Source organism: Epinephelus lanceolatus, chromosome 3, assembly GCF_041903045.1.
Source record: "Epinephelus lanceolatus isolate andai-2023 chromosome 3, ASM4190304v1, whole genome shotgun sequence".
NCBI classification, from domain to species: domain Eukaryota; kingdom Metazoa; phylum Chordata; class Actinopteri; order Perciformes; family Serranidae; genus Epinephelus; species Epinephelus lanceolatus.
The window spans coordinates 45224622-45236731 of NC_135736.1; the positions used below are offsets into that span (position 1 = coordinate 45224622).

The 12110-nt window shown below is 42.5% G+C and overlaps 1 protein-coding gene across 1 annotated transcript in view; it reads right to left on the reverse strand.

The window, feature by feature from the left end:
• Positions 1-11995, reverse strand: part of LOC144462557 (hemicentin-1-like) — a 33592-nt gene extending 21597 nt beyond the window's left edge. Inside the window, exons 1-7 of the mRNA XM_078166624.1 lie at positions 10040-11995; positions 4808-5167; positions 4459-4668; positions 3959-4315; positions 3416-3732; positions 2457-2523; positions 673-837 (exon numbers count right to left, since the gene is read on the reverse strand). Of these exons, the coding sequence (XP_078022750.1) occupies positions 673-837; positions 2457-2523; positions 3416-3732; positions 3959-4315; positions 4459-4668; positions 4808-5167; positions 10040-10100 (1537 nt within the window). The 5' untranslated portion in view covers positions 10101-11995. The remainder of the gene's footprint in view (positions 1-672; positions 838-2456; positions 2524-3415; positions 3733-3958; positions 4316-4458; positions 4669-4807; positions 5168-10039) is intronic.
• Positions 11996-12110: the final 115 nt, after the last annotated feature.

Consider the following 12110-nt stretch of genomic DNA (forward strand, 5'->3'; position numbering starts at 1 on the left):
TATGGTTGCTTCTCCCGAGCAGTGATCCACAGCAGGAACAGGACAACACCTCACATTCCCGCTGACACACCAGTCCTCATTCATTGTAAAGCACACACCTACTCTCCTTCTCTCACCAGAGTCCTCTACTTTGTCAGATCAGCATATTGAAAAAGAGCCTCCTGGTTGAATGGCGCTGTCCAGGATTCAGCCAAGTTTCGGTGAAATAATGAACCTTACAGTTCATGAACTCCTGTTGGAAAATAATATGGCACGGAGGTTGTCACGATTTCTTTTCCAAAGCCTGTACAGTGGCGAGCAGCTGGGGCCCATTCCTCTTACTTTTTCCTAGATGTTTACTGAACTTTGACTTAGCTACAGTAACTGGCAGAAGTCAGCAGCAGGACAGTTTACAGACTGGTAAGTTGATGTCCTCATCCCGATGAGTGACTCGAAGCCACACGACACCACCATCCAAAGCCAGCCACAAAAAGCACCACTAAGAGCCTAAACTTTGCACAAACGCAGCAGAGCTGACAGAGAGGCGACTGCAAATTTCTGTGCCTACATCAAGCTCAAGCTATATGATAATGAAAGTGAAAATTAATGTAGAGCTGAAGAGAGTAGGTATCATCAGCAAACACTGGACAGATTTAAGCTGTATGTTATATTCAAATAAGCTTTTTCACTCACATTTCACATCCATGGTGAAGTCATTAGACGTCCTCCTCCCCAGCTCGTTCTCTGCTGTGCAGTAATACTGTCCAGAGTCAGAGGACTGGATGGAGCTGGAGACAAGCTGTGGTCCTTCACTGAGAGGTCTGGGGTCTACGGTCTTCTTGTACCACGTGTACTTAGCTGCTGGGTTAGCATCACTGCTACAGGTCAGAGTCACTGAACTGCCCTCCACTATCTCAGCAGAGGGACTCACTGACACAGAGGGAAGCTTTGGAGCATCTGGAGGAGAAATGAGAGACAACTTATCAATCTTTGTTTACACACCAGTTTTTAAGTATAGACTGCCAAAGCCAGAAGGTGGTTACGGTGTTATCCACCTACTTTAGAAGTCCTGAGACAGGCTGTTGTCACCTCTACAAAGCTAGCTGTCAGGCTACAGTGACCTCTAACAGACCTGTACATGAAACTTACGTCCTGTATCTGTGAAGAAACTTAGTGGCCTCTAGCTACAGTGAAACCATTTAAGATACTGCTTTTTACTTACACTGGACATCTATAAAAATGGATGAAGAGTTAATCCGTCCATGTTGATTCTCAGATGTGCAGTAGTACTTCCCTCTGTCTTCAGAGCTGATGGACATGAACTGATATACACCGTCTGATCCTTGAAGCACTTTTTGGTTTTCCATGTACCAGGTCTTTTTAGCTGCTGGGTTAGCATCACTGCTGCAGGTCAGAGTCACTGAACTGCCCTCCATGATTTTACCAGAGGGATTCACTGACACAGAGGGAACTCTTGGAGCATCTGGAGGAGAGATTTCAACAGAGGTTTTTCAAGGTTAAAGGTGTGTTACCACAAAAGAACATATGGTATTTTAGACTTTGAAGGTGCCCTGTCAATTAAAATCTTCTGGAGCTGTTCAGTTAATGACAGCAGACTGTGAATGTGGAACTAATCCATCAATCGATCATTTATTTGTCACATGGAGTTTTACGAGATACAACTCCAGTGAAATGTGATCCCATCAGCTCCTTTAACTTGTGCACTTTCATTTACTCCCTTTTAAAGGTCTTTTTACATTGTTAGCTGCTGCTTTGTTATTGTCCATGTTTCCAAAAGGTTCCAAGATGGCTGTATGGTTGCTTCTCCAGCAGTGATCCACAGCAGGAACAGGACAGCACCTCACATTCCCGCTGACACACCAGTCCTTATTCACTGTAAAGCACACACCTACTCTCCTTCTCTCACCAGAGTCCTCTACTTTGTCAGATCAGCATATTGAAAAAGAGCCTCCTGGTTGAATGGCGCTGTCCAGGATTCAGCCAAGTTTATGTGGAATAAGGAACCTTACAGTTCATGAAATCCTGCTGGAAAATAATATGGCACGGAGGTCGTCCAGATTGCTTTTCCAACGCCTGTACAGTGGCGAGCAGCTGGGGCCCATTCCTCTTACTTTTTCCTAGATGTTTACTGAACTTTGACTTAGCTACAGTAACTGGCAGAAGTCAGCAGCAGGACAGTTTACAGACTGGTAAGTTGATGTCCTCATCCTGATGAGTGACACAGCCACACGACACCACCGTCCAAAGCCAGCCACAAAAAGCACCACTAAGACCCTAAACTTTGCACAAACACAGCAGAGCTGACAGAGAGGCGACTGCAAATTTCTGCGCCTACATCAAGCTAAAGCTATGTGATAATGAAAGTGAAAATGTAGAGCTGAAGAGAGTAGGTATCATCAGCAAACACTGGACAGATTTAAGCTGTATGTTATATTCAAATAAGCCTTTTCACTCACATTTCACATTCATGGTGAAGTCATTAGACGTCCTCCTCCCCAGCTCGTTCTCTGCTGTGCAGTAATACTGTCCAGAGTCAGAGGACTGGATGGAGCTGAAGACGAGCTGTGGTCCTTCACTGAGAGGTCTGGGATTTACTGTCTCCTTGTACCAGGTATAGTTAGCTGCTGGGTTAGCATCACTGCTACAGGTCAGAGTCACTGAACTGCCCTCCACTATCTCAGCAGAGGGACTCACTGACACAGAGGGAAGCTTTGGAGCATCTGGAGGAGAATTGAACATGAATAACTTCAAAAGATGATAGAAGACATTATCACAGACAAATGACTATTTTTACATATTCTTCTCTTTATATACAGGTTCTGTTTGCTGAGTCAGTCCTGACAGTCCTCTCAGTCAAGATCTAGTTGTTAGCAGAAGTTAATGTTTGTTTCATTATTGTTATTGGTTGATCACTTCCTTGTCATGTTTTGTAAATAATTCTGAGTCTACAAAACAGTTTATATAAAATTATTGGAGGTGGGAAGAGAACCATTAGTTTTATTTTGGGGGAAAAAGCAGGTTCTTATTAATACTTTCACTGGGCCGTCCCCATGAGTCTGAAAAATACAACAAACTCTCTCCTAATATTTCTTTAAACTCACAGCTGTTGCATCAGCCGTCATTATATTCAGCCTCTGTGGTTGTAGCAGAACTTATGTTTTTCTGATTTGCTCCTGACAATACCCCTCATAAAAAATAAACTAGAAATAAACATTTAAACAATAAAAAATAAACTAAAAAAAAGTAAACCCACTCTGGTGGGTAAGTGAAACTAAATCAAATTGAAAACTAAAAATAAAAATAAAAACTAGCAAAAAATACAAAACTATTTTATCTTGGACAGAAACGACATATTATATTTCTAATATTACTGAATCACAAAAATTATGACTGCTGCATCTAAGATTTAGAAGACTTCAGTGAGGTTTGGTCTGAAATTGTAATTGTGTTGTAATGTCAGAACGTATGTGTCTTTTTTGTTCTGACACAGTGGATTAAACTTACACACTGAAGGAGAGGGGAACTCCTTGAGTCCTCTTATAGCACAGGAGACATTGTCACTAAGACCAAACCGGGCTTTATAAGAAGATGTGTACTCCCAAAGAATTTCCACTTTATTATTGAACCAGACGTAGGAAAGACGACCAGCTGGACTGCAGCTGCTGTGACACTTCAGCTCTGCCTCAGTAACAGACTGCCCGACTGTTATTCTGGTCACCTGCACCTGGAGAGCTGGATATGAGAACAAGAAACAATATTATCGCTGTGTCTAAAAAACAGATGATGGATGTACATATCATACACATCACCACAACAGTATTAATTCCTATAAGAGGTAGAGAGCATTTGTATCTGTTTATTTCTGCAACAGTAATTACACAAACACATTGATCCTTATCCACATGTTGAGTGTTTTTAAATGTACCGTGTTGGTGTATTTACATCAGTCTGTGTTTACCTGTGACAGTCAGAGTTGTACCAGGTAAACTACTCCTCCATTCAAAGCTTGGTGCTGTGAATTTGAAGTGATACTCAGCTGAGTCGCTCTCTCTCAGGTCAGTGATTCTCAGGGTGGAGCGTCTTCTCTCTGTGTCAATGACCTGAACACGACCTGCAAACTGGGAGTCTTTACTAAGGTCCGCTGGCTGTATGGGATACCCCCACTGATCTTTACGTTCAGGACTGAACCAGAATTTGGATTCAACATGATTCTTGTAACTGCTGTAAGTGCAAGAAATGTCCACTGATGAGCCTTTTGAGGCACAGATGTTTCTGTCAGTGTACGTCACTCTGTTGCAGGTTTGACCATCGGCACCTGAAAGATAAAATCATCTTCTGATCATTTTTAAAGTGCAGTCATTGAGGAGTCACAAGTGGGATCTCCATATTAAGGAAACATGAATAACACAGCTCCACTAGATGGTGTTATGTTAATAGATATATGTGGAGTAAACTCACATGTTGGAGGAGAGGGGGAATCATCATATCCTTTTACAGCACAAGAATAGCTGTCTTCATAATTATAGTTCCTTAAATAATAATAATAATAAGAAGAAGATGCTTCTGTCTGAATTTTCTGTCCATTTTTGTACCAGATGAAGGAAGGGCGATCAGGTACACAACTGCTTTGACACTTAAGGCCATAACTATATCTGCTCACCTGGAGACCTGGATTTGTGAAGAGGGAACAGGAATGTTATTTTAGACAAAACTGTCAACACACACACATGCAAATAAACACATCTATATTATTGTTTTCTAGATGTTGAACATTTGTAAATAATTAACATATGAATGAAAATGTTACCTGTGACAGACAAAGTGACTCCAGGTGAACCAGTATAAACACTGGGATGGTTTGTTGTGAACCTGAACTTGTACTGAGCTGAGTCGCTCTCTCTCAGGTCTGTGATTCTCAGAGTGCAGTAGTTCCTAATCTTATCACAGTCATACTGCACACGACCTGAATACTGTGGGTCTGTTGTCAGATCTACAAGATCATATGGATACATGTTGGCAAACCAGAATGTTTTCTCAACTGTAATTTGACGGCCATATATTCTGGATGGGTATGTGTATCTGCAGTGTATTTCCACTGTTGATCCTTTTACAGCACAGATCTTAGTAGGACTGTAAGTCACTCCCCAGCCATTCTGACCCTGTATCACTGTAACACAGAGCACATCAGGAACCACAATCAGACTCAGAACATCAGGAGACAGACTTTCTTTTGTACTGAAGGAGCTTCAGTGCGTGAAACTTTATTTAACTCACGTCTGCTCTCATGCCATCACACTTTAAGTCAGTGTGAGACAAAGATTAATTTATAGTTCCAACGTGTTTTTGGTGTTGGCTGGGGGCATGTAAACAAACTTTACAAAATGTTACAGACTAAACTTTGACTGTTTTACTGTCATTTCAAACTGAAGACTTATTCTGCATCACATGTTTCTGATATGTTTACTTCTTTTTCAGGACTTTTTAATGTCTGTCCCTTTTTATGGTTATTTCAGGTTATGCCAAAGTGAACAGAGGTGTGGAGAAATGTGCAAATCATTCAGTTTTACATGATTACTTATAATGCAGAGAAACACAGTCAAAGATGAAGACATGATCTCTGCAGTTAATCTCTAAGTGCACTGAGGCAGGACATCATACACACAGTGCAGTGAAGGAACTGAAATTCACTGAACCTGTGAACTTGAACACAGCGTTTACAGAACAGATAGCTGAAGATAAACTGGTAGATGAGTGTGGTACATAAAAAAAGAATCTGCTTTGCTCGGTTGGTTTTCTTTGTCTTTAGAGACATGCAGAACACTGTGGTGTGGGCAAATAGTGTGACATGTAGATAACAACTTCTTCCACAGAGAGATAGAGCCACAACTACTGATGTTAATTTAAAAAGAGACACCCAGACTAACCTTGGCTGATGCACATGTGTGTTTTAAAGGTGGAAATGTAAATTATAGCTGTATATCTGTATCAGTTATTTTCGACTGGTAAATTCACAGTTCAGATTAATCAGAATCCAAATATAGTAAACTTTTATTTCATGGATATGATTTAAATTTCCTCTTCTCAAACAAATAAATCTGAATCTGAGAAACAGTATTTACTGAAGCACTTCCCTCATCTCATTGTTAGCTTCTTCCACAACAGGCAAAATTGTCTTTTCAAGGTTCAGTTCCAGGCAGCAGTACATGCAGCCTGATCAGTGTTTGTGAGAGGAAACCACTGAGGGTTAAAGTTCCTGTTGTTGTTGCACTAGAATTGGGGTCAGCAACCTTACATGGCCTGCAGTGGCCAGAAATAACCTCTGTCACTATCATTGTTACCACAGCTTCAAATCATCCATCATCATCCCTGTGCCCAAGTCCTCTAAGGCGAGCTGTGTGAATGACTTCAGACCTGTTGCACTCACGTCAGTAGCCATGAAAGTATTTGAGCACCTGGTTTTGGCCTATGTAAAATCCCACACCGCACCCATCAAGGACCCTCTCCAGTTTGCATACAGCACTAACCGGTCAGTTCAAGGTGCCATCACCCACTCACTATACTCTCCACCATCTGGAATCACACAATACATATGCACGCATTCTGGTCATCGATTTCAGCTCAGCCTTTAATAGCATTCACCCACTCATACTTCACAATAAACTAGTAATGAACATTCACCCTGCCATGTGCCAATGGATCCTACACTTTTTACTGAGCAGAGAACAGAGTCAAAATCGGCAATAAAATATCCAGCCCCCTGGTTATCAACATGGGGGCCCCTCAAGGTTGTGTACTTTCACCATAGCTCTTCGGTCTGTACACCAACAACCTCACATCTCACTCCAGCTCAGTCAAGGTGTTTAAATACGCGGACGACACAACAATAATTGGCCTCATCTCAAGCAACAATGCATCACCCCACCGTCAAACCGTGGACAGCACAGTCAAATGGTGTGCAGAGAACTACCTGCTGCTCAACACAGCAAAGACCATGGAAATCATCATTGACTTCAGACACAAACAAAATCCCAAATCCCCGGTCCATATCTACTCCCACTCAATAACCTCAACAGACTCCTTCAAGTTCTCAGGCACTCATATCTGCAATAACCTAAAATGGCACACAAACACTGATCTCATAATCAAACCAGGACATCAGAGACAATACTTCCTCAGACAACTAAAAAAGTTCAGTCAATAAAACACCTCCTGGTCCACTTCTACACAGCCATCATCCAAAGTGTCATCACCTCCTCCATCACAGTCTGGTATGGTAACACGGGCAGTCACTCAAAGATGAAATTACAATGCATCGTGTCCAAGGCCTCTAAGATCACCAGTTCTGCCCTCCCCTCAGTTGAGTCCATATTCCACCAGCGTGTTTCTACATGGGCAAATAAAATCATCTCAGACCCCTCTCATCCAGCAAACCACCTTTTCCAGACCCTCCCTTCTGGTAGGCCTCTCAGGTCACTTGACACAAAATCCACCCGCTTTAAAAACAGCTTTTTCCCCACAGCAATACAAACACTCAACTACCTCCGTTAGCATGCATATGGACTTGTTGTAGTTGTTGACTGTGTTGTACTGTTGTTGTGTTTTTTGTTATGCGGTTTTTTGGTTTCAGGTGTGTTACCTTGTGGGGGTTTTGGCTACAGGGCTATTGTTTTCCACAATATGCTCTGTGGATGTCTGTCTGCACTTTATTCATGTATGTCTGTATGCACTTGTTGTTGTTGTGACTATGAAGCAGTGTCCTGTATATATGTACCGGAAGAAAATACCACCGACTCTGGTTGCGTGGCAATTAAAGTTCTCTTCTATTCTATATTTATTCTATTTTATTTAATTTTATTCTATTTAATTTTATTTTATGTGATTTTATTTTATTTTTATTTCATTTTTGTGTGTGCGTGTGTGTGTACTGTTGTTGTGTATTAGGCCCGTTTCCACCGCAGGAACTTCAGGGTAATTTTACGGGGCCGGGGCCGTTGGTGCGTGTCTCCACCGCAGGAACCACCCCCGAAGGACGGAGTCCCGGAACTTTTACAGGGGCCAAACAAGTCCCTGCCTCGGAGTACTGTAGGTACTCAGAACGACCCCGAGAAACTCCTGGCTGGGGCTTGGGGTTTACTTGGTGCTGATTGGATATACTCAAGGCTGGATGTGACTTTAACAGAAAGCGACAAAACAGCCAGCATTTTTAAAACTCAGCTGACGAGAGTTAGCTCGTTCATAGCTAGAAAACCAGCTGTTTAGCTGTAGGCCTATCACATTTTTCACGTCACTATATCACCATTTAGACTAATCTGGTGTTTGTAAAGTCTATAAACACAATGACTGAACAAGCATTACTATTTCTGTGTTCACATTTTTTAATTAATAACATGGTTATCGTAGATTAGCTGGGCTAACCGTTAGCTGTTAGCCATTAGCAGTGTCTGTAATAACTCAGTAACTCAATAAACAGTCTGTGAAAAAAATATTTTTTGCCAGCGGATATCTTAGTTACAACATGATTGAGCTAGCAAAGCAGTTTTGTGTTGCTATGTGTGGTATTTATTTAGTTTTGGGAAATCACTGCAGCATCAGTGGCTGCAGCTGACAGGGACAGCTAACAGCAGCAGCAAAGCTAACATCAGGACGTCATCTGTTAAAACCCTCCCGTTGTCGGATACGACATGAAACTACTCCAGTTAGCTCAATCATGTTGTAACTAAGACATCCGCTGAAACAAATATTTTTTCACGGACCGTTTATTGAGTCACTGAGTTATTACAGACACCGCTAACGGCTAACGGAATCCCTACTTCACTTGGGTCAAAATGGTCATGCAACGATTGCGTCACATCCAGAGCCCGGTAACTTTACAGGAACCTTTCACCTACTCTGCTTTCAGTGGAGACACGGCGGTTGACAGGGCAGAGCGAGAGGACGTTCCTGTAGTAGTTCCTGCCCCCCAAATAGTACCAGGAACTTCTGCAGTAGAAACGGGCCTATTGTAATTTTTTTATTTAGTTTTTGTCCTGTGTGCCAATAGTTTGCTAGTTGTGCACTTTTACCTGGGCAGCTTTCGTAGTCGCTTTGCTAAGATCCGCCCTACTCTGCCTCTGATTGGTGCTCATTGCCTTCTTTCCAGAATGCAGGTGGAAAAATCATTTACGCCACTGGAGTGGGCTTGGTGGATAATGGCAGGCCCGCAGAGCTAAAGTGAAGGTTTGGGCATCTTAGCTGTGTCTCTGGACATCTGGACAGCTGGAGTACCCAGAGAAAACCGCGCTGACATGGGGAAAGCATGCAAACACCCCCACCCTGGGGTTTGAATCAGGTTAGCTGTGCCCAGAGGCTTTATTGTCGTCAAACAATAACAAGTGGCCTCCAAGACTGACTTTGTTTTGGTGCTGGGCAGGCAGTATAAAGTCAATTTTAAGGGCTTTTCCACTGAAAGCTGATGAATGCAGTGAGAGTGAACTAAAACTGTTTTGGGCAAACTAAAACAATCAGCTGATTAAAGCTAAAACACTGTATAGCTGAGGGGAGCTGCAGAGTCACGTGATCATTTACTGTGACTTCATTACCACAAGCAATTCCTTTCACACCATGAAAGTTTTCTGTATCCGCCTTGCAATTCTGGTAAGTACTTTTCTTCAACATGAAAGACATGAAATCATCTCTTGTTGTATTTCCTGTATTAATGATGCTACGGGAGAGCAAACAGCCTCTAAGTTGTTGTCTTTGTTATTATATGCACAGTCATCACTTCCATCTGCACACATCTTTACTGTCTTGGACGGTAAACAATACCTGAGTTTATAAAGTTTATATGTTTAAGTGTGCAGAGATGTTGCTGGTGTTACAAACAGCTCTGTGTTGGTCGTCCTGTAAGAACTTATTCAAAGAAAGAGAAGTGAATGTCTAGTGTTTATGGGATCGCACCAAATTGCGTAACATCAAATCTTTTTATAAACTACAAAACACCCTCCTGTGTCTTTCTGAAGTGTGCTAACTGCCTTACAGTATAAATGTAGAAGTACAGTACCTTGTACAGAGAGAAGGAAGACAATAAATCCACTCGCTGCTGCTGCTGCTGCTAAACTCATGGCTGCTCCTCACGTCTCTGTATGTAACATCAGTTCACATACATGATAAACACTGTGTGTCAGTAAGTTAGAATAAACATTTCTCTATTCTAAAAATAACAATGTGGTCTGTGAAGACAGTGTGTGCCTTCTGTGGTTGGAAAAGTTATGTTAAATAGATATCAAGCTGTTAAAAAACAGACCTGGCTTCCTTCCTCTTTACATCATTAATATGCATGAGCAGACAAAAGATTGTAAATCCCCAACTGAAATGATAGTGAGAGAGCCATTACTGACCGACCAACTAACAGACTTGACATCCCTACAGCTAGTGCACTAGCAGAGGTCAAAACAAAGCACACCATGAAAAGTATTTTGGGGTACACTGTGTATAAAGTTAGTACGAGGTATGACATTGGGACACTTTCCTTAACCCCTCTTCTCACCTGTGCTCTGTTGTTTAGTCTCAGTCTAAGCTCACGCCGTGCATTTCCAGTGTTGGGTGTAACAGTTCATTTATCCAGGGTGGCTGCCTCGCTGACTTCCCCCTGAACCTGAAACTGTCCCATACTCTCTGTGACTTTGTGCAGTCAGTTTTGCTATAACTTAATATACTGCTAGTCACACTGAGGGTTTAAAAAATTCAAAAATGCTGCTGTACATCACTTTGATGAGCAAAGATAAGCTGCAAAACAGTTGACTCATTTTTTACACTGTTTCTTTTCACTTAAAAACCGCTGTCAACATCACCGGCACTGCACTCTCCTGGCTCAAATCCTACCTTTCGGACAGATTTCAGTTCATCAGCATAAACAATTGCAAATCCCCCACTGCTCCCCTCTGCCAAGGTGTTCCCCAAGGTTCAATTCTAGGCCCCCTCCTCTTCATCCTGTACATTGTCACCCTTGGTCAAATAATCCGCCGTCATGGACTTCAGTTTCACTGCTTTGCCGACGACATTCAGCCCCAAATGAAGCCATCACTCCTGCTACTCACTCCACCCTCACCAACTGCATCACTGAAATAAAATCCTGGCTGCAAACCAACGTCCTCAAACTTAACTGTGACAAATCAGAAATCATCATCATCATTCCCAAATCTCTTATCAAATCCACCCATAACTTCCTTCTCTCAATCGACATCCTTCCCCCATGTCCGTAACCTTGGTGTCATCTTTGAACAAACCCTCTTGACCAACATATCAAAACACATCACCAAAACAGCCTTCTTCCATCTCAGGAACATCGCCCGCCTCCACCCATCTCTCTCCTTTTCAGCTGCAGACACTCATTCACACATGTATTACTTCCAGACTGGATTACAGCAACAGTCTCCTCTACGGTTTGTCAACTGAATCACTCAAGGAACTACAGTATATCCAGAACTCAGCTGCTCGTCTTCTCACACACTCCCGGCTGCACCCGTAACCACATCACTCCCGTCCTTCATAACTTCCACTGGCTCCCCATCCCCCAGCATATCCACTTCAAACTCCTCATCATTATTTACAAAGCTCTCCACAACCTGGAGAGCTCCTGAGCTCCTCCACCGGCACACTCCCCTCTGCACTCTCAGGTCTGCTGGTGTCCCTCCAGAGGGACTCTACAGCACCTCCTGGAGGTCAAGAGCTCAAACTGGCTAAAGAGAAGAAGGAAGCTATCTGCCAAGATACTCCTTGCTTTCTTTCTTTCGGTCAGCAGATTTTGTGGCTTGCAAACTATTTTACTTGCCATTGTCACAATCCTAGAGAGTTTATTTTTGAATGTACAGGTTAGGTGACTGTACCAGGCTGGTGCAGATGCCTGTGAAGCTCATAAACCTGCCATACAAACACCAGTTTGTTGCACGTATTCATGGTTTCCCAAGCAGATGCACTGGGATGCATTAAGATCAGTACTTATTGATGTCCGTCACTTTTGAGATTCCCCAAACTCAAACTTTTCAGGGGAGCTTACATCTCTTTAAGGAGAGCTTGTTCCCCCCTGGTTCCACTGTAGCTTGAAAACTGAACACCTCACATTAACACGTTGA